Here is a 21,124-nt window from a genome sequence, read left to right on the forward strand (position 1 = left end):
AATTTAATCTTCACATTATAAGTAAAAGTTTGTAAACTGTTCCTGTGATTTGTCACTGTAAACCCAATGCTCTAATGGATTACAGGTGAATAATATATTGCATCTGGATTATTTTGCCTCAAAACCAGCAAAAATTTAAAATAAATGAGAGACCTGAGGCAACATTTTTCAATATATGTGTACTCACGTACCAAAGGAGTTGATTCACAGTGTAGAATATTGAGGCTTTATAGCCTCCATGGATAATATTTCAGCTACAGGCCTTCCAACATTTTGGAAGCAAATATTTGGAGCTAAGCAACACTTGCAATTTCATGTCCTTGGTTTAAGACTACTCTGAGATCACAAACAATGATGAAAGAGGATGCCTTTAAAACATTGTGATCATCCACCAGCCTAAACACCAAAACCTCCAAAATTAGTTCAATAGAACAGCCTGTGCATTGTCATGGGCAGAAAAGGAGCACACCTGAGCACTGCATTCAGTGCATTGTGGGGAGTAATAGCTTTAGGAATAGCTTTTTTAAAGCATGGCCAGCTGGCAAGCGGCTTTCAATCTCCAAAAGGTTTCTGTCCTAGTAAGAACCAGAAACAGCAAATGTTGGAGGCTTTGTTTATCATTTGCAGAAGTAAATTGCAAAACCTTGTGGAATTACAGTCACTATGCTTGTTCCAGAGTTCTACTGTTTGGAAGAATTTGTTCCATTCTTCTGAAACAAGAGAAAAATGCACTTTGAGCCTTCTGAGGGTAAGTAATTTTGTAAGGGAAGATAATTTCTGGCACCTGGTGGCATAGTAGAACTCAAGTACTTCACACACAGTGGGACTGCAGACCTTGCAACAAGCATTGCCGAAGAACAGGCAACAGCAGAGCAATACTCAGGTAAACATTTGGAGGTGGAAAGGCAAAAGTGCAGAAGATACAAGAAAGAAATTATATTTGGCACATGGAGGCTGGTAATAAAACAGTCTAGTTTGTTTCCCATAACCTTTTATGCAGGCTACTTTCCCCTTCCATGGGACTGAGGGAGATATTAAAAGCTAGGTACAGAAAGAAATCAGGTTATCTAAAGTGAGATTTAGGCAGTCTTTACAATAAAACTATCCTCCTGTTCCTCACCTGAAATAATCAGATATTTCCATTTATTTGTTTCACCTCTTTACATGTCCAGTCTTGCTTCTCAGCTCACTCCCAGGGCCATCAGAAAGTTGGAATGTAGGCATATCTTCTCCTGAAACTCCTAAGGACCTGATTTGCCAGACACTTCCAGCACCTCAGATGCCAGTAAGATCAAGTTGCTCAGAAAACACGGCAGACGTCAGTTAATTTTGTGCTGTGCAGGAAATGAATGTGATGCACTCCTTTTGGTGACTACTGCTATAACTGGACAATTAGTTAATAAAGAAGTTATACTGACTTAATCCCTTTTCTCTCTAAGAAGACACACACCCATACTTGACTAAGTAATGTCTTCCTTAGCTTGCAGCACTGTTCACCTCTCCTTTGGAAGCTGTTCCACAACGCAGCAACAAAACTCAGGTCTCACTAGACCAGAAAGTGAGCACAAGTGCCCACCAGCCTCCATTCTAGGTTCTCACTCATGGGCAGAGGAGCAAAGAGGGCTCTTCAGTATCTACTGTAAAACAACCATACATGGTTGATAGAGACATTTTCTTCTCCTGGCTGATCCTCCTTTTCCCTTCAGTGCAGCCTTACTCGCTCTTTGGTTCACTGACTTCTTTTCTGCAGTTTTTGGCTCAGCTAATCCCTTTGTGCAGGGTGACACAGGAGTACCAGGAGGAGTGCACCATGCTTCTTGGCCAGATTAACCTAAAAGTTGTTAATTAAGGTAAACTTGTGGAAGGTGAGATGTGGGTTTGGCCATGCCCCTCCCTCTCCTTAGAAAAGCGAACAAACCCACACCCTGGACCAATACTTCATGAGTCTACAAAAAAGCCCCTGCTATGAAGTGGTCGGCACCGTCACTCTTCCCCTGATTATAAGGGTGGCCCTGCTCTGTGCTTGCAAAAGACAAATACCAGTCCTGAATTCCCAGGGACATTCAGACCTGTAGATCCTCAGAGGATGGGAGGCTTGCTGCAGCCCTGACGGAGATGTCTGACCAATAGGACTCATCCATTCAGCCCACAGATTGCTTTCAGTGACGCCCAGGACAGTGGCACCTAAAGCTCAGGCTCCAAGTCCCTCTTATGCACTGACCTTCTCCAGCTCCTGCCAAGCAAAACAACTGCTGCCCATCTAACTGAGCCTTCTGTCGACTAGATGAAATTTTTAAATCCTATTTAACATCTCAGCTTGCCACAAGCAGGTGAACAACTTCTGCCTTCTGATGGCAAAGAGATGAGAGATGTCTCTTTGTTCCCAACCCAGAGGGCAGAAATATCATAGAATTGCATACAACTGTTAAATACTTTCACAAATCAATTTTATTAATTTAAAACAAAATTAATGAAGAAAAACTCTGTACAGAATTGTGGACACAACACACTTTTTGTACAATAAGGCCCAGATAAACTGTTTTTTTTAGTCCATGAGTGACTAAAAATTGAGAAGAGCCAAAAAAACCCAAAAACCCCAACAAAAAAAAAGACAACCAACCCTCCCATCACTGTCTACTTTGCTTGAGGAAAAAAAAAGGCTAATTATAGTCTCAATTCTAAAAACTACCCACAACGTGCTTTATGTATGCATGTGAGTACTGCTTCAGTTCCAGCACTCACTCTGGGTAAAGCACATTTGCAAGTCTTGGTAGGATAAATGCCTCTCTGATGGTAATAAAGCAATCCACAAACATTGAATTCTAGCAGCAATATGATTTCTCCAATAGAGAAAGGTGTTGGTGTGTAGCTACATTGGTGCTCTGTACCTTTGCAGGTAGCTGTTTCAAGGCTGGTGTTTTTAGCAAAAGAAAAAAAGAAGGGAAGCAGGAGAATGAACCAACAAAGCTAAGGCTTCTTTTTAATGAAGAGATTTAAATCGCGTGAAGGGAATTGGTAGATTTCAAGCCGAAAAGTTAGACTAACAGTTTATCTGACCAAGTAGCTCATGGCCTTCAAGATTAGAAAAGTCACAAGTCACAGACAGACACAGTAGGTTTGTCCTGTAAATGGGTATAGACAAAAGCAAATTTTTAACTCCTTGGCGATTACTATTTCAGTATTTCCATTGCCGGCAATGGATGCTATATCTTAGGAAAATCTGACTCCTGGTGGAAGAGGATTAAAAAACTTAAATGTATAATTGTTCAATTTCTCCAAAATATTCCCATTTCTAATATCTAAAAATAATGATGATGATAGTTTCCTTCATTTTTTATGAGACAAAAAACTATTCCAAGATTCCAGTTTAAGTCATGTCTTAAAATATATTTGTGTTCTCTCTTTTTGTTACTTTCTGGAACGAATCTGCTAATTCATATTTCAATACTTTAAAAAGGGTTAATATGTTGACTGTAAAAGAGGGAACAGAAGACAGCAAAGAACTCCTCTTCAATGGTGTTTTATCTGTATTTACTTTGTGAGGGGAAATAAATCAGTCTTTTCAAAATAAGAGTAGGTGAGAGAAGAAAAAGGTAGAGAAACAGCTGAGAAGAACAAAACCCAATTCGTATTGACACTTGACATCCATGCTTTTGGTCTTGACAAATTTATCTAAAAAAATCCATTATCTACATATTTATATCCAACACATTGATAAGGCACTGCACAACAGTTTGTGCACACGTGGCCTCATTCTTCACCAACAAGGCATTACTATCTCTCAATAGCATTTACCTTCACAATATGTAAAAGAATCATTCATTATTACAAATTTACACCAAAAAAATTCTTCCTGTACATGATTGTCTCAGTGATGTACCTATTAGTTTAAATTAGACATAATTAGACACTACTCTGTAATGTGCTAAAATCAAAAGTAGTTACTGTACCATAAGGCAAAGGCTTATAATAGCCTTTAATCCTATTATACATATCCTCAGTTACATGATGTCAAAATATAGTCTGTTCATAAATAAGTAAAGATGTACAGAGTACCCTGGGTATGAGAAACCAAAAAGTAAACCTTCTTTACAAGAAAATTACTCTACTGGCATTTTGAAAAATCTCAGTCTTCATTGTGCAATCAAGTTTGCTGTGTTGAAGAAATGGTGTGTGTCACATTGAAGAGTCCAGAAACTATGAAGCATTTGCAGGTCCATTTTTATCTTCACAGGTATGAACCTTTTATTTCCTTTTCCTTTTTTTTTTTTTTTTGTCCTTCTCTATTTCTTTTTGGTAGCAAATACGGGAAAGATGAGTTGTTCAAACATTTGCATGGCTTATTTTCGTTGGACTCCCAGTACCAGAGTCAACAGCTGTTCTGAAGAAAAAGACATGCTCCTCCATTTACTGAAAGGGCAAGGGTTAAGACCAATTGCAGCTGTACGTCAACATGTTGAAATCACAAAGTTCTGTAGTCCAACGCTGACACAAGACACAGGCATCCCGTCCACGGGCAGAAGGAGGCTCTGGGGTTTCAAAGTGCTGTTGAGCTGCTACAAGTACTCCAGTTCCAAGGCATGGTGAAGGGCCATAAGGTCAGAGTGGCTTGAGATCCTCCAAAATGGCATAGCATGCTGTGAACAGCACAGACAACATGTAAAAATAACCACAAGCATTCTGGTATTTGGACCCACCCATTGTCTTTTGCAAGGATAAGGGCAGACTGTAAGGAGAGAAAAAGACCTCTTAAAACTTCGAGCCCTTCATGTTTCTTTCTGGTTTCTCTGACCCACCCCCTCAACATAAATTACCAGTAATATCAATTCTATTTACCAACTGGAAAAAAAGACAAACATGTCAGCAGATCATAAGGAAGGGAGGGGTTTATCATCTCTTTATAAGAAAAAAATATTTCACCACACTGCAGAGGAAAAGTATTATTTCTAGAAAAAAAATAAGAAAAAGAACCTATACATGAAGCATGTGGGTAGTTTAGGGAAGGGAACAGAACTTGATGAAAAATAAACAACAACAAAAATACCGACAAACAACAAATAGAGGGAGTAAAAGTATTATTTTCTATCAAAATGTGTTTGTTCCTTGTGGATCTATCCCTGGCAGGTGAGTTAACAAAATAACCATGATGATTCAGAATAGCTCATGTGTTGCTCACATCGCTTTGAAAGGAATTTTATCCCAGTGGTTTGTATAATATCACTCATTGTTAGCACTGATCTTAAAATATCTTTTCCATATTGGACCAATTTTAAAATAAGTACATGTTTTATTTCCTATTAGCTGTAATAAAATCTGTCTGGAGCACAAATACATTTGCAAAGAACCTGAATAAACCAAAAATACCAATACCAGGAAAAAGCACACATTACCTCATTCATGGAGGGTAAAAATCTGATTAAGAGCTATCTTTTACTTTAAAGCAGAGATTATAGTGTCAGCAAGAACTTTTGCATAAATAATAATATAAAAGGTAACCATCAGCTTTCATCAGGAAAGTATTCTATAAATCCCATGGGAAAATTGTTTAAATTCAACAATGTTCTGAAGGCTTACATGATCATGTTCACCTTGTCATTGGGTCATCTTGTCTCCTGGCATCTCTAGGAGGCACACAATCTATTTTCACAATAGCTTCTGAATTACCCAAGCATTTTATCTACCACTTCTCAGAGAGGCTTTCTTCATCCTTCTTCAACACTTCCTGAGTAAATTCTTAATTCTACTGAAATCAGTGGCAAAACTCCATCTCTTCTGATCACCACCTCTATTCTGACCTCTTTAATTCACATCTTCTCCTCAAATTTTAAGTTAGAGAACAATTTTTAAAACTATGAGAAACTCTGTTTCCAAGTGCTTGTTTACTGTAAACCCTGTAGTTTTACCTTCTGCTTATCTCAGAAGGCAAGCACCTTAGGAAAAAGCCTATCATAAATTTGTCTTTAGAAGCTCAGGTAAACATCTGTCTATTTTTAGAAGAATGCTGCTTCAATCCAGAGAATGATGTGATGATGAATTGGGTTGAATTGACAGGATAAAGCAGAGATTTTTAGAAGAAATGTAACCATGCAAATAGCAAGCGTCTCTGAAGTCAAAAGTGAAGGAACAATCAACTGCTGCTCGTGTGAGAGTCAGAGAAGATAATACTGAATTAATTAATATGAATAAGCAAGACTAAAGAGTCATACTTGATCAGGAAGGGAGCACTGTAAGGAATTTAGACAACACACACCCAATGAAGGACAAGTGTAAGCAAGTGGAGCTGCATGATTAGAGGGACTGGAGAGCAAAGGAGGTGGCGTGGAGCACCCAGGGCCCGTGCTTCAGGGCTTGCACTTCAGAACAGCTCTAGTCTGCCATTGAGAAAAAAGTGTCCATTACCAGGTAAGCACCTGGACAATATATTGTTCTTTAGTTCTATTCCAAAGAAATGTGTTTGGTTTTGTGTTTTTGTTTTGTTTTGGGGTTTTGTTTGTTTGTTGTTTGTTTGTTTGTTTTCCCCCCAAAAAAATCTAGAGCAGGATGTTAATCAAAGCATAGTGAGAGGGGATGCCTAGAAGCTTTGTTTCAATATGACACTCTTGATCTGAATCACAATGTAATATGAATCCATCAGCACATGCCAGCATTCAGCTTTTAGAGCAAAGAAATTTCTTTAGGAAGGAAACAAAATGGCCCACAAGGAAGCATCACTGGAAGAGCTTCTGTTCTGCTCAGCTCTACTCTAGATCATTACAAAGCCTTGAGAAACAGCTGACTAAATCTCAGCTTGAAGACAAATGCATGAGTGATAGCTGCTTAGGAAGAGAAAAAAAAAAAAAACACAAAATAATTCAGTGACAACTGAGATGTTGTTGGAAAAAACCTTTATGATATTACCAGAACACTTTTACAGATGAATTCTCTCCTTAAGAAGGAAGTCTTATACACTGACTATAACACCTATTATTTATACATATCCAATCTAGACTTCCATTGTACTCTCTCTGTGCTGCATCAGCAACAGAAATCAGATGCAATTAGCTCACTCAGTTCCAAATCCATGGCCCAGTGTCTTCCCTGTTACATTACACAGAGAGCCTATCCTCTGCACTCTGTCAGCTCTGATGCTGCTGCTTTCCAACTCAGATCTTTCCTAAAGATTCGTTTCTTGTATCACGTTCAGGAAATGAACCCACAAGGGCAAAACAAAATTAAAAATCCTAAGTATGCAGTTCTCCAGACTCTCCAAAAGCTTTTGTGAACCTATCTTTTATTTAGGCTGTGACATCTTCCTGGCAGAATTTATAAAATCTGATAGGGGTATGACATCAAGGGCAAACGGGCACACGTTTGTGCCTGCAGCCGGTCTGTGCAGTATTTGCCAGCTGAGTGGGCAGTGGTGGGCAGTGATCAGCAGTGCTGTCTCCCTTTCTGGTGCAGTCCAGTTTCCCTCTTCTCTCACCAGCCCCATGCTAGGTAGGACCTACCTGCTGTCCCTGCCAGCCAGCCACAGCTCCCTGCTTCTCTCGGTCAGCTTGGCAGCAGTTCTGCCACAACCACCTGGTCAGGGAAGTGTAAATAGCAAGAGGTGGCATGGCAAAGAGTTTGGTGGACACCTGCCTTTGCATAGTGTCTCTGCAGAAGCCAAGACTCAATGACATGGACACCCTCCAAGGTCATGCAGCAAACTAATGAATAGGGAAAACTGTAGTAATAAATTCTTGGCTTCCAGCTCCCACTTTATGCAGTTCCAGCATTATACTGCTTCCCTAGTAACAATCTCAGCATCACAGAGTGTACACACACCAGGCAGCAAGGGCAGTTAAAGACTCTGATTGATTTAACAGAAGGTTTAGCTTCTGCTAAATCAAATCACAGCGATTCTTGCTAGATGCTCATATGCAATATCAAGTTTTGGATTACCTTCAGCTGTTTATGGTCAGATTTTAAACCAAAACTTTAAGTGTCCATTATTTTGGCTATATCTTATATCTTTCTCTTTCGACTTAAGTGCTCTCTGTTGTTTGTGTTTTTTTTAATGTCTGTCTGTGAAAGGAGTATACCTCCCTTTACTTCATGCAGTTACAGCAGTGAGGTCTGCAATGATTCTGGAGGGTCCTGTGAAAATAAAGCAGTTGTGTAAACCTCAGGATGATAATTATTCTCAGCTCGCCTGCATATAGGTCAAAAGACCAGCAGCACACTCCCCTGAAATGAAGCACGCCCGGAACGCAGCGGCTGCACGGGGCTGGAATCTGCACTGGCGCTCTCTGCACGGCTGAATGCGGCCGACTCAGATCTCTATCAGTCTGACCCTACAGCACAGCCTTCATAGCTAAGAGGAGGGGAAGCAAAGCTGATACAGATCTCTCTGTCTATATATATACCTATATGTATGTGTTTGTGTATGTTTATACAGTCTCACACACGTGTCCATATATGTGCATGGGTGTTCATAGCGCATATATACAGTAATTTCCATCTTATCTGAGGTAACAAATGATTGTACAAAACTAAAACACTCAAAGTAACAAAATTACCATACAGAATCTTCCACATTATTCCTGTATCAACATGCCCCATTTATCCACAACTATTCAGCCCAGTCCAAAGTAGCAACGCACCCATGAGACAGAAATCAATTATTTCTTACCAAACAACCAGGTAACAGGTTTTTTTGTATATGCATTTACTACATACTCTCCTTAGAAAGCCACCCCTGTAAACACTTAGCACACATGTCCTGTATAACATGTATCTTCTATTCTAAGCACCCTGAAAAAAACTAGTATCTCATTTGCTGCTGTGGGAGAATGGATGACAAATGCTAACTGCTAATTAAGAGGCAGTGTAACTGGATGCATCAGTATCTAATGAAACTACAAGAAAGCTGTTCTTGCACCTAGACTGCTAGTAAAACAATAAGTTTGTGTGCTATTTCAATATCTTCCAAGTAAACATGAAACTTTTTCTTTAAAAAAACATTGTTTTGTACATGGTATTTGGTAGTAAATACATTAATGAAGTTTTTAATGATTTAATGTTGATGACATTTTGAAATGAAATATGGTGGCAAAAGTTTGAATTTGGCTTTGCTATAAAAAACACAAAAAGTGAAATTATTAATTTAGTAAACCTAGTCATTACACTATCATTAAATAATCTATAATGTTAAGGTCTTTTATTTCTGAAATAGAAGGGAAATTATTTTCCAGCCTGTACAGAACTTCAGCTATTTTATTCAACAAAGTACAGTGTTTCTATTAACACATGTGCAAAGCAAAGTCGAGGGCAACACCGAAAAGTGCAGACTATCCTCCTTCCCTTAAATGGGTACATATTTATACAAAAACTTACTCCTGAGATTTGTGACAGATTTGAATAGAAAACTCATGATTTTCTGTCATCTTTCACAGTATTTTTGTTGTGTTCCTGCCAGATTTGCTAAGAGATCGTCTTTACTTCCTACTCCAAATCTGACCAGCACAGTGTGACTGTGAGCTTAAAAGCACTGGCACATTGGATATCCATTTATATTCTATTTATTGCTCCACAAAGATTTATGATTTTTCCTCCCAATTTCCCTCCGAGGCAGCATGACTGTTTTGGAGACAATGGGAGAAGTCAATTTGCTCAGACTCTCCCGAATCACCTGATGAAAAATCCAGCTCCTCAGTGCAGAGAGCCTCCTCCTTTGTCTCCTCTCGCAAATTAGAAATCCATTGGAGGATTCTCCTAAGTAGAAAAACTCAGGAGGTGGATATTTTTCGGCCTTAGAAATATTTCCTGACTGTGTCAGCAAAGGCAAGAGATGAGCTCAACCAAAGTAAACAAAACGAAAATACAACAAAATAAAAACAAAGCACAAAACCAAACAAAGCACAACAAAATGCCCAGACAATGGAGTCTCTGGCAGAAAACCCCAGATACTTTTTGTGCGAATAGCTGTGTCACTGCAGGGGCACTCGGATGTGGCAGCTCTAACCCTCCGGCCGTCCTGAGCACCCTCCAGCTCTCACACCAGCTCCTCTCTCCCCTCCTCTCCCTCTTTTCCCAGGGAAGCTGATCCAAAGGTAGCAACCTCCACGTGAACCCTGGTATTACAGCCACCCTGACTGTGTGCTGAACTGATCCAGGAGGGTAAAATTATTCCGCAGTCTGCAATGCAAATGTCCCGAGAATTTTAATTGTCTTATAAAATATTTTGCTGGAAGTGACAGCTACACAAAGGTGTTGATACCATGGCTCGTCCCATGCCACGTGAAACACCAGAGTGTGCAGTTTCCTCAGTGTATTGTATTTATTTTCATCAATCAAAGGAGGCATTTTATGAAAAAAACAGTATATCCTCTAAATGTTTCTCAAAAGAGGAATGATTTTTTAAATGGTACTAAAACTTTTCCATTATTGACTTTATAGAACTAAGATGATAATAATTAAAAGTTTTTAATTGTGTCCTTTATTTTTCCCATTGTTGTATTGACTCAGGATTTTCTGTGAAAGGACATAAATTAAAATCTTGCTTTATGATGAAGAAATTGATAAATTATTGGTAAATTATTTTTAATTACAAAACTTAAATTTCTTTCCTCTTAAGCTGGATGTTCAGCTCTTTTCACTAAATGAATACAGGACAAAAAAATCTGTCAAATTAAATAGGTTTGAATTTATATGCTCACTTAAAAATACTCAGTATAGTTTACATGTAATCAATGAAGTGCTATTTAAAGACAGGTGTATTGTTAATGCTCTAACTAGTGTAAAGAAACATACATATACTAAGGGCTTCACCACAGGCCAAAGTCTTTCAGCAAAGTGCTGTGCAAAGGCATAACACAAAACCTGTCCCTGCCCTGAGAATATCAGAAAACCCAACACGCTGATGCGAAGGAAAGTAGGAAAGAACCAGCTAACAAGGTCCAGGGGATAAGCAAGCCAAAGGCATCATAGGAGAGTTATGCCACTTTTCATTGATGGGCTTTGGGTGTTTTTGTGGGGGTAAGTCTTCTCCTGTTTGCTTTGCACACTCTCCAGAGAAGGACTAAGCTTTTACTATTTTCTAACACCATGATACTATTTATTCCTTAGACAGAGCATGTGTCTTAAACTGAAGCACAGTATACACTAGGGTGCATTCCCATGCTTGCTCCTCCTAATAACCCTAAAAAAAACTTGAGGAGCAGATACTAAAAAAGTCACCATCTGAGTTGGGAGCAGCTCCTCGCACCATGAGGCACTGTTCTTGCTCTTGCATAGGGCCAAAACTTAAGGGAAATCTTGCTTTCACAGTGTGAAATGATTATTTCTTTTCTGGTGGAGTAAGAAGCAGGACAAGAATCACAGAAGCATTTTCCTTAATCAAATTAATAGTTTCTGCAGAAAGGCAGGCTGCTGGTCTACTTATTGACTTCTCTGGCATTGCTGCAGCAGATAATTTAATCCAGAGCATCTAGTATGCTTTGAATCTGAAAATTCCTTCCACTGAGACAGAATACACAGAAGTAATGGTATAAAGGAACTTTCTATACTGCTACTCCTCTTAGTGACTGGAAAGGCTTTTTCTTATGCTTTTCTGAATCATGTTTCTTGTTGAAAAAAGCATTGAATTAGATAATGTTACCGAAAGGACTACTCCTGCCATTATCATATACAACACTACTTCACCGAGCAACAGAAAAGGAACAAAAAGAAGAATTTTTTTTCCCCCATGATCTTAAATGCAGCTTTTAAAAAGTAATCATTTACAGCGGGAAAACATTTCTCTGCAAAGATGAAAGGCATTTCTGAAGGAGAAAGGAGCAAACTGTTCCCGTCAGTCCGCCAAAGGGATATATGAAACTGAGACTCTGCGAAATGCCAGGACAAGCTGGGAACCTACCCACCACGCTTTGGGGGCTCAAAACATAGATTTCATGAAGCAACACCAGTCAATGGTTGTTAAAACACCATGCAGACTAATTAGTTTCACTTCTCCAGTTTAGAAAGTTACAGTGGAAACAGATCTAAAGGTACCACAGACAGTTTCATGGTGAAAAAGCAGCTGCGTTAAAAGCAATATACCTCTAAGAGGAAGCAAAACCAGAAAGCCCCATTTTCCTACTCTTTCTCCTATTGTTCAAATAGCCAATATTATGCCTTGTTCCTTCAGGCAAAGACTCCTGATCTGCTGTACTTGTGTAGAATAGCAAAACTAGGAATACTGCCGCTGTCAGTATTGCCTTTCATGGAGCTTACTCTACACTGGGGAAAAAAAATATGTAATCTTTTCCCCTTCTTCCCAGAGGAACACAAAAATTAATATAGGCATAATCAAATAGTGATTAGTTAACTAAAGTTATGAATGTAGGACAAGCCACAAGCAGTTACCTGAACAAAGAATCCAAATTATGGATGCACAAGAATACTGAAATGTATGAATACATACTCCAGTCCTATACACTTTTTCAACATGTGACATATACATATTTCACATAGTCAAATAGCACATGTCTTTGATCAGCAAGAATTGCAGATCTTTTTGCTTATATTCATAACATCCTATGTGGTATTTTGGGATGCCAATGAAAACAGAACTATTAGCTCTTGGCACAAAAGCCAGGGTCCATTTTCTGGCTCCTTTTTGAAATACATCAAACATACTTAGCCAGCTTAGTGTGTCTTTTGGATATCAGCAGGGCATATTATTATCTACAGTTTTATGCAGCTTTCTACTAGATACGGTCAAAACATACTGCATATGGATACAAAACCCAAATGTCAATGCATATTGTTCCATTTTGAAGAAAAGACGATTTTGCTTTCATTAGACTCTTGAAATCAACCCCTTTTGGTTGAAAAAGGGTCATTACCTTTTTTGCACCTTGTTCTTCTTCAACACCATCCCCTATAACAACATACACTACTTTTCTTCCAAATCTTTGAATTATTCGCTCAAAACAACTTTCTTTTCCTGAAAGAAAAAGATCAGACTATTCAGGATAGGTGAGGATGAGATGACACCAAATAAATAGTTTTTTAGCCTGGTTCTCCTCAGCACTTTGCATACATAATTAGAGCTATTGGGAAAGAAGAGCCTCTCCTGTAGGATGGTGTATCAAGGCTGATTGCAACTGACAGACAGCCTTAAAATCTGCTCCGTTAGGTCCTTCAGTAAACTCACCATGGTAGACATGGTGGACGAGAGGTCTGCAATATCACCTTTCTTGTCTCCTTCCCTAATCTGAGGCAGATTTTGGTGGGAATTTCTCTACCAGGAGAATTCTCCATTGTCTATTTATGGTAGATATCCTAAATTGAGCAAACTGATTGACGCTGAGTTGAAATTCTAGCTTTTTCCCCACAATCTGTGACAAGATTGATCACAGCTCCTGAAACAGTAGTATCCTGATTTAGGAGGTCATGTAGAAGATTTAGATTTAAATACCTATAATCCAATACATGGGCAAAGTCCTTGATCCTGCACTGGGATCCATTAACGTGCCTCATTGCTTCATTGCAGAGACCTATGGACATGATCCCAGTGCTCCAGTCCTACATGTAGGTACTGATGCTGAGAAGCTTCAGGTACTGATAGTGGGAAGCTAGAAAGAATGCTTATAGTTGAGTTTTCTCAAATGTCCCCATTCTGAAAGATCACTTCAGTCATGGTCATGGTACATGCTTGCCTGTGTGTCTACAGCAACTGACAGGAAAAACTGTGTTTTTCAAAATAGTTATTTCAGCTACAGAACAACACCAGCATAAGAACAAATAGGCTGGAAAGATCTGGCAGAAAAGCCAAACTACGCAGTGACACCCTTAAGACTAGTGCCAAGTATAAGAAACCTCTAACACTAACTAGATAGAAATGGTGCTTGAAAACAATTAATCGTATCACGTTACAAAAAACCTCATGATTTCCTGTGACAGTCAGTGACTGAATGCAGTTTTTCAAAAATACCCTTCTGTCCTGTGCATGTGAAGTTAACAGTGAATATTTATTAAAACATGTTTTAATTAAAATATGTATTTGAAGCATTATGATTAAAACTTTTAATTTACTTCACAGTTTTGACAGATGGTACCATAACATTTCTATCCAGGAAACAGTTTTAAATCTTTTATCATGATGCTTTTGAATTTCTACATAAAACTCTCAACGATGTTGTTTTTTTTAAAACAAACAAACAAACAAACAAAAAAACCACAATTTTTTTCTCAGCCATTTGAGCTTCCTGTACTATAGATACTTAAGGACACATAAAAAAATGTTTTCATGTAGCCCACAATTTTGAAGGAATCTGAGACAGAACAGATATGTCATAATCATGTTAAAAACTACAAGCACCATTGCCATCTGGTCCTGTGTACTTCTACATACTCAGAATAACATCTTTTATATTGAACCAGAAAACAGAAATAAACATTTCCTGGCTGAAGCTTATTAAAGTCAGTATGAATGAACTTAAATAATTATATTCTGCAGCAAAACATTCTTGCTTCTGGTAAATTGTTTAGCAAAATTTGCTCCAGAGCCCATGAAAATAAATGGAGCCAGAGCATACCTTAACAGAATTTTTTCTGCTAATCTAGGGAGACTTCAGCATTCTGTACTCACTGCCTACTAAAAAGCCTTCTCAACTGCTACATAGCCTCAAGGCTTTGAGAAATGGTGACAAAAAAGCAATTATATTTCCTCCTAACAGAGGCTGCAGGGGTGTTACTAAAGCTATGTGAAGCTGGATTTCTATGCCAGATCATGACAAACATTTGGAAAGCACTTTAAGGATGTCTTAGCATGAAAAGTGTTTAACAAGATCAGGTACTACAAATCTCTATATTTACTGCAGTGAATGCATATAGGAAATAGACAATACCTTTTTATTTAGAATTACAGCTTCAAATGTATCAAAATATTATAAAAATAGCTCACCTATTTTAGTTGCACTGTAAATATTCTCTATGGGAAACACAACCCCTAGTCCATACAACAAGACTTTTGCCAGAGCTGGAATTAGCTGAGTAGTTGTTACGAGAATGTTCACACAGTTTGTCCTATAGAAGAGAAAATGCAAACATCCTTTTTTTTTAACAAAGCAAACCAGACCAAGGTAAACCTTTTCCCTCCCATTAGAACCCCTCACAATTACTGCCACATACAAAGAAAGGGGATGTCTCCAGCTTACAGGAGAGCAAAGTACAGAGGAGCACAGTCAGACCAGAACAAGGAATATGAATAATGTTCCACAGGTTCAGCATTTTGCCCACCAGAGCAGGTGGCCTCTTCTAGATCATCAGCAGGCATTCTGAAGTTTCCTAACTACCCGGTAGTCTTCTTACTCACCTTGAATGAATAAGGGTGAGTGCTTTCAGTGCAAGCGTTAACCAAGAATCCGTCAAAGCTTCAATTTCTGCTCTTAACTGTAACCAAGCCTCTCTTTTTGCTGGACCAAGAAGACCTGTGGAGTAGATAAGGGCATGTCTGCACCAAAATTAAGTAACATTCTGTCATTTTCCTTTGCTTTTCATTAGCTCAGAGACAAACTTCCACACACTGCAAACCAAACAGCTCACTGAACACTACCATGTTAAAAAAGGAACAGAATCCAAAAGTTCCTCCTTTTTACTACTTCTCATCTGTATTTGTTACACGCTTCAGAGTCACTTGCCTCCAACATTATTTTTGTAGGTGTTGTATATTTCTTTTACTCGTCTGTAGCGGAAAGCCAGCTTTCGCATCCAGTCCACTCCTCCGCGCACCCCTGTCGCGAGGCACAGATTTGCACTGGTGGCGGCTGCAGGGAAGCCATCTGTTCCGAAGTTATAGGTGCTAGTCAGAGACAAGAAAACCCCCAGATTAACAAAAGGCAACCAGCTACATTCAACCACCAGCTGCTCACTTTGCTGGGTTGCAAAGGCTAAAGCAGCTAAAAAGGCAGTGGGCTATTGTAAGCGTTAGGGCAGCTCACGGCTCTCCCAGGAAAGAACGTTTTAGCTTGCTCAGTTCTCTTGTACCTTAAGTCTTGTCCATTGTCGTCTGAAGACACGTCATCAATGTGAACCTGGTCGCATTCCTAAGGCAACAGAAAGACTTTAGAATTTTCTTGGTCTTGCAAATCTTGAAAATAAAGCTATAAAAAAGCTATAAACAATCTACTCATCAGAGATATTTTTGACTGTAGAAATCAGTAGATGGCAGCCTTGTTAAAACAACTGTTTTACCTGTTCCTTGTGCTCACTTTTTAGAATAAATGCACAACATCATTAACTACTACTGCTAAATAGCTTTCCAAAAACACATTTTTGTGTTTAGAAAGGAAAGTGGTTAAAAACAATTAGCATGTGTGTTCCATAAACCTCCTTGTAGCCTTTCAGGTACCTTAAAACATCATGCTGCTCAAAGCTGATTCAGTCAGTGCATAAGTGTAACTGAAACCAGACATTTTGGTAAATGTAACATATTAGAAAAATTAAACCTGATGCTAACCGCCAATGAAATTATGACCTCTGATTGCTGTTGAGCCACACACCAACACAGCCTGAGGCCAGTGTTTCAGAGGAGCGCAGACGAAAAATCTGTTCCTAGTTTGCCATTCATTTGAGAGTTGTGAGTTTCCTTCTCTCTCTTTGGTCTTAGTGCATGAAAGCAGCATGTAAAGATGAAGAAAATCTGAACAGAAATAGCCAAACCAAAGCATCTTTCTTCAGTGACTGGTATGCAAACTAACGCAACACATTCATAATTAGCTTTGTCCATCACTGAATTAAAAATCATAATGCATATTGTTTATCCACCAAAAAACCCATTAGAACATTACTATTAACAATTTAACTTTTGGCATGAAAACAAACAAACCCTTGGCTCTCTAGATCAATTTCAATTAAATGCTTGAAACAATAATGAATTTCAATTATTTTAATAATTTCCTCTACTCTCTCTTAATGTGAAGTTCTATTACAAACATAATTTATTTTAAACATTAAAATACTGCAGACCTTTATTTTTGTGTTACTGCTTTCCTCTGAACAAATTTTTCTCTCTCCATGGATTTGTGAGGAAGGGAGGGAAGATAGAAGTGGAAAGAAACTCAAACCAGCTGTTGCCTAACAGAATTAAAATCATGACCCTCAACCCTTTTTCTAAAACATCTATTTTCCAGCCAACCCTCTCCCAGCAAGCAGCAAGCTCCAAGGAGGAAAAGACTTTGACCCTGTAACCTTCTCCTCCTCTCCTGAGGTCAGCAACCTCAGATAAGAAAAAAGCTGAAGAAGTCTAGTTGGCCTCACATGATGGCTGTGGATTCTAGATTTTTAAAAGTACAGATCTTTGAAAAATACCTCAGAAACTTTTCAAATACTTTGAAGAACAAGGTGTGGTCTTTTGCTCTTGTACGACATGTACTTACTCTTACTGTAAAAGGTACCCCTCTGTTTTCTACACTTAGGTACCTTGTGGTAGAGAGAGGAGTAAGAGAAACAACCAGCACAGGAAAAACAATACTACATTTGCTCATATTTAATCACCATACAGTGAATTTTCTTCTCAGGCAGACAAAATGTATTAGATGTACAGACACAGCTGAAACTACAAGAGTGAGCACATGTTGCCAGGCTTTGAAAATCAACCAAGCTAAAAAAAAAAAAAAGCCTAAACCTTCTTCAGCAAGTTATCAAATACACACAAAAAAATTTTCATTGTTTAAAACTAAAGGGAACTGTTCATCCAAATACCTATTCAAAGGTACTCAATGATTCAAATAGTGCAAGCTAATGAAGGGACACTCTCCTGAATTCACAAGTTCCCTGTTGTAGTTACTCTTCCACTGCTCAGTGACTTCTCAAAGTGTCCGTGAATAGAAAACTTAAGCTTGAGTTGTCAACATAGCAGTGAAAATCATCAGGTCAATAGCCTCCTCCCCCAGCTTGGAAACTAGAAATGGCAACTGGTACAAGTTGCTGGAGAAGAGGATTCAAAATAGAAATCTGGGAAAAAGAAACAATTTTTTTAGAAACCACAAAATTAAAGGAAGGAGTACAAGATCAGCTTCTCACAGAAGCTGTTGAAAGAAGGAATAACTCATCAAACTTCCAAATTCAGTTCTCCCAGGAAAAAGACCGAGACAGGAAAGATGACACTGCTATATCCTAGAACTCACAGTTAGAGAGGATCTAAGGACTTGTAATTTTAATTTACGCTGCAAGGTCTTGGGACCAACACAAGCCCCAGGACATCACAGACATTCTCCCATTTTGCCTAACCTTGGTAGGTAGAAAGTGAGAAATGAAACTATGCATTAGAAATAAAAATCATAGTATTGAAAGAGACAGAGATTTTGGAGAGAAAAACCCAGAAAAGAAATCAGAGACTACAAAGTATCAGAATAAATGTATGGAAACATTGTCAAGAAGGTAAGCAAAACTAAGAAAAGATCACAAACATCCTAAATTTCAGGTGAAATACTGAATTTAACGGAGAAAGATAGTGTCCTCTTTTGTCAGGAATCAAAGAAGTCAGGAATGTAATGAAGCAAAATTAAAGCACAAGAGATGCATGTTATAATTTGGAAAGGATTAAATACCAATGTGATTGACACTGTGTTACAGGAAAAGGAAGGTCACAAACAGTGCACGACTGTTTTGTTCCTGTTGAGTGGCAGGACACAGCTTTGAGGCTAAATGTGAGCTTTGAGTGCCAGGTATTTTTTCACGCTGTCTAGCTGACTCGGACTTTGGGCTAATGAGTGATGGGTGCATTTTTCAACTCCTGAACACGGGATGGAAAAACATTGTTAGCAATTGCTCTTTTAGCAGTAAAGTTATTTAGGAATGCCTCTTCAAAGAAGTCAGTTACCTGCCCACCATGAACTGATTGGGTCCAACCTTCCATCAGAACACCTTGTATTTGTTTTCACCTGCTTGTTTTGTGTGGAGCATTTTGTTCATACACAAATACCACCTGAGACACTGTCCATTCTCCTAATTAGTTATAACCATGCACCCACACAGTCAACATTTTAAAAGAGCAGTTAACTTGACACCATCCAATAAAGTATGCACTTCCAATCAGTACATTTTTGTAAAGATATATATTTTAATAAAAATACAAAGACTCATAAAATTCTCAAGTACTTCCCAAAAAAGCTTCTGTGACAGGAATCAACTTAGAGCTAAACAGCCATTCAGGAAAAAAAAAACAACAAAACAAACAAACAAAAAACCAGACAAACAAAAAACAAAACAAAACACAAACTGGTTTGTTTGCAGAATACTATTTAAAAGTTTTATAGATATATTTGACATTTTTGTTAAATTTTCATAGGAAATACAATGCTAGTATTCTCCCCCTAATTTGTCTGGCAAAGTGACATCTGAAAATAATATTGAAAGTCCTGGTAGAAACTCTATGAATACATGTTATTTATGAAGATGTATTTTATTATGATAGAATCAGTTTAACAGTCAGCTCCAAAGCAGAACAAATACAGTTGTTGGATTCTTTTTTAAAATAGTCTGAATTGGCAAGTAAGGAGCAAAATATCCCATGGCTTATGCATAAAGATTATGCTGCAAGCTGCGTTTTGCTCCTAAAGGTGTTGACCTTGCAACTTCAGTGTACCCAGTTTGAAATCTTCATGAGGGACTACAAGTGATGACATGTTTGTACTGAAGGTTTGGATTTCAGTCAGACAGGCTGAGATGCAGCTCTGCACTTTGGAATCAATCCCTGGAAAGCAAAATGCACTTGGCATAGTTCAGAGAGAATACTTTCTAAAGAGCAAGGCATCTTTGGCATCTAAATCCTATTCTCACGTAGGCCTTCTAAACTGCACTGATTTTAGTATAACCTTTGCCAAAGTGCTTAATTTACATTTGAAAATGAGACTTGGGCTACTAAAACATATAGAAACTCTAGATTACGTTGTTTATGGTGCCACATGCACGCTCTGTGTATGAGGGGCAGACACAGGATAGGACAGGTATTCACAAAGGGTAATTTAGTCTGGGGGCTGCAGATCCCTTGCAGTCTTTGCCGGCAATCATAGGGCAAGTTGGTGAGAAATCTGGAGAAGCGGTTTTTCCTTGGTTAGTTTTCAGTGCGATCAGCACACAAACTTGATGGCTGCTGTGGGAAATGGCAGGAGAATGGGGCTGGGTGGTGGGAGCTGGTCTTCCTGGCAGCAGCCTGGCAGCTGCCCAAGGCAGCATTCTCAGAGCTACATCAAATATGTACCATCTGGAAGCTGGGGAGGTTTGTTCAAAAGTTTTCAACAAGAATTACTTTTAAAGAAAGAATATGAGGCGGGGAGAAAAACTAATTTTCTGTGAAGAGAGAGAGAAAGCCTTTCAGTTCAGGAATGGCAGCATGGAAGACAGTTACCTGTGAAATGCAAGAGGATTTAAAAGCCTGTAGGAGGGAGATCCCAGCAAAAGCTAGTGTCAAGGGAGAGAAAGGAGACATTTCCTATATACCTTTAAAGTGTAAGCTTGGATGAGGGAGGACACTGGCTAAGTGCTACAAAACTTCAGGAACGTGCTCAAAGAACGCTCAAAGAAATGATGTTAATTATGTGTTGGGGGTTGCCTATGGACTTTCCAATTAGCCTAACAGAAAATTAGAGTGTCAGCATGTGTAACTTAGCAAATCTACCTATGGTAGTTTAAGAAGTTACTGTTCATGCTGTCCTCTGCTGTTCTTCCATCCAGCTGGCTTGCATGGATCTATGTGTTTGTGTTCTTCAGACCTTCCAGTGCCACAACCTGTAGCTTAGTTTGAAACAAATCTGCTGCAGCAGCTCAATTACACCAACAGATGTTGCATGGAGTAACTGAAACTTGTTTCTACGTTCCCCTCCATCAGCTCTGCTTTGAGACTTGAAGCAGCAGCAGATATGTGCTTGCAGGAGCTCTGTAAAACTGCAGCAATCATTTGCTAAGTGAAAATACGTCTCCAATGAAATGCAGCAAGCCAAAGAAAAGTAACAGTTGAAAATTAATGACTAGATGAGTCTAGCCTAAGACTTGTACATGGAAAGCTTGTGTCTTCCACCTCCTCCATTCCCAAAGTATTTGCTAACTCCTTCCTGCTCACTTTTCCTCCTTCTCTTTTCTGTTTTTGTATGACAAGCCAAAAACTCCCAGAGATGCT

The 21,124-nt window shown here is 38.7% G+C and overlaps 1 protein-coding gene across 9 annotated transcripts in view; it reads right to left on the reverse strand.

Moving 5' to 3' along the window:
* Positions 1-2,430: 2,430 nt before the first annotated feature.
* EYA1 (EYA transcriptional coactivator and phosphatase 1) overlaps positions 2,431-21,124 on the reverse strand; it is a 147,654-nt gene continuing 128,960 nt past the window's right edge. For all 9 annotated transcript variants that reach the window (XM_051611626.1, XM_051611624.1, XM_051611625.1 and 6 more), the window contains 6 exons: positions 15,994-16,052; positions 15,648-15,808; positions 15,323-15,437; positions 14,912-15,033; positions 12,849-12,949; positions 2,431-4,637 (listed from right to left, as the gene is read on the reverse strand). In XM_051611626.1, the coding sequence (XP_051467586.1) occupies positions 4,557-4,637; positions 12,849-12,949; positions 14,912-15,033; positions 15,323-15,437; positions 15,648-15,808; positions 15,994-16,052 (639 nt within the window). In that variant the 3' untranslated portion in view covers positions 2,431-4,556. The remainder of the gene's footprint in view (positions 4,638-12,848; positions 12,950-14,911; positions 15,034-15,322; positions 15,438-15,647; positions 15,809-15,993; positions 16,053-21,124) is intronic.

Source organism: Apus apus, chromosome 2 (genome assembly GCF_020740795.1).
Source record: "Apus apus isolate bApuApu2 chromosome 2, bApuApu2.pri.cur, whole genome shotgun sequence".
Taxonomy (NCBI): domain Eukaryota; kingdom Metazoa; phylum Chordata; class Aves; order Apodiformes; family Apodidae; genus Apus; species Apus apus.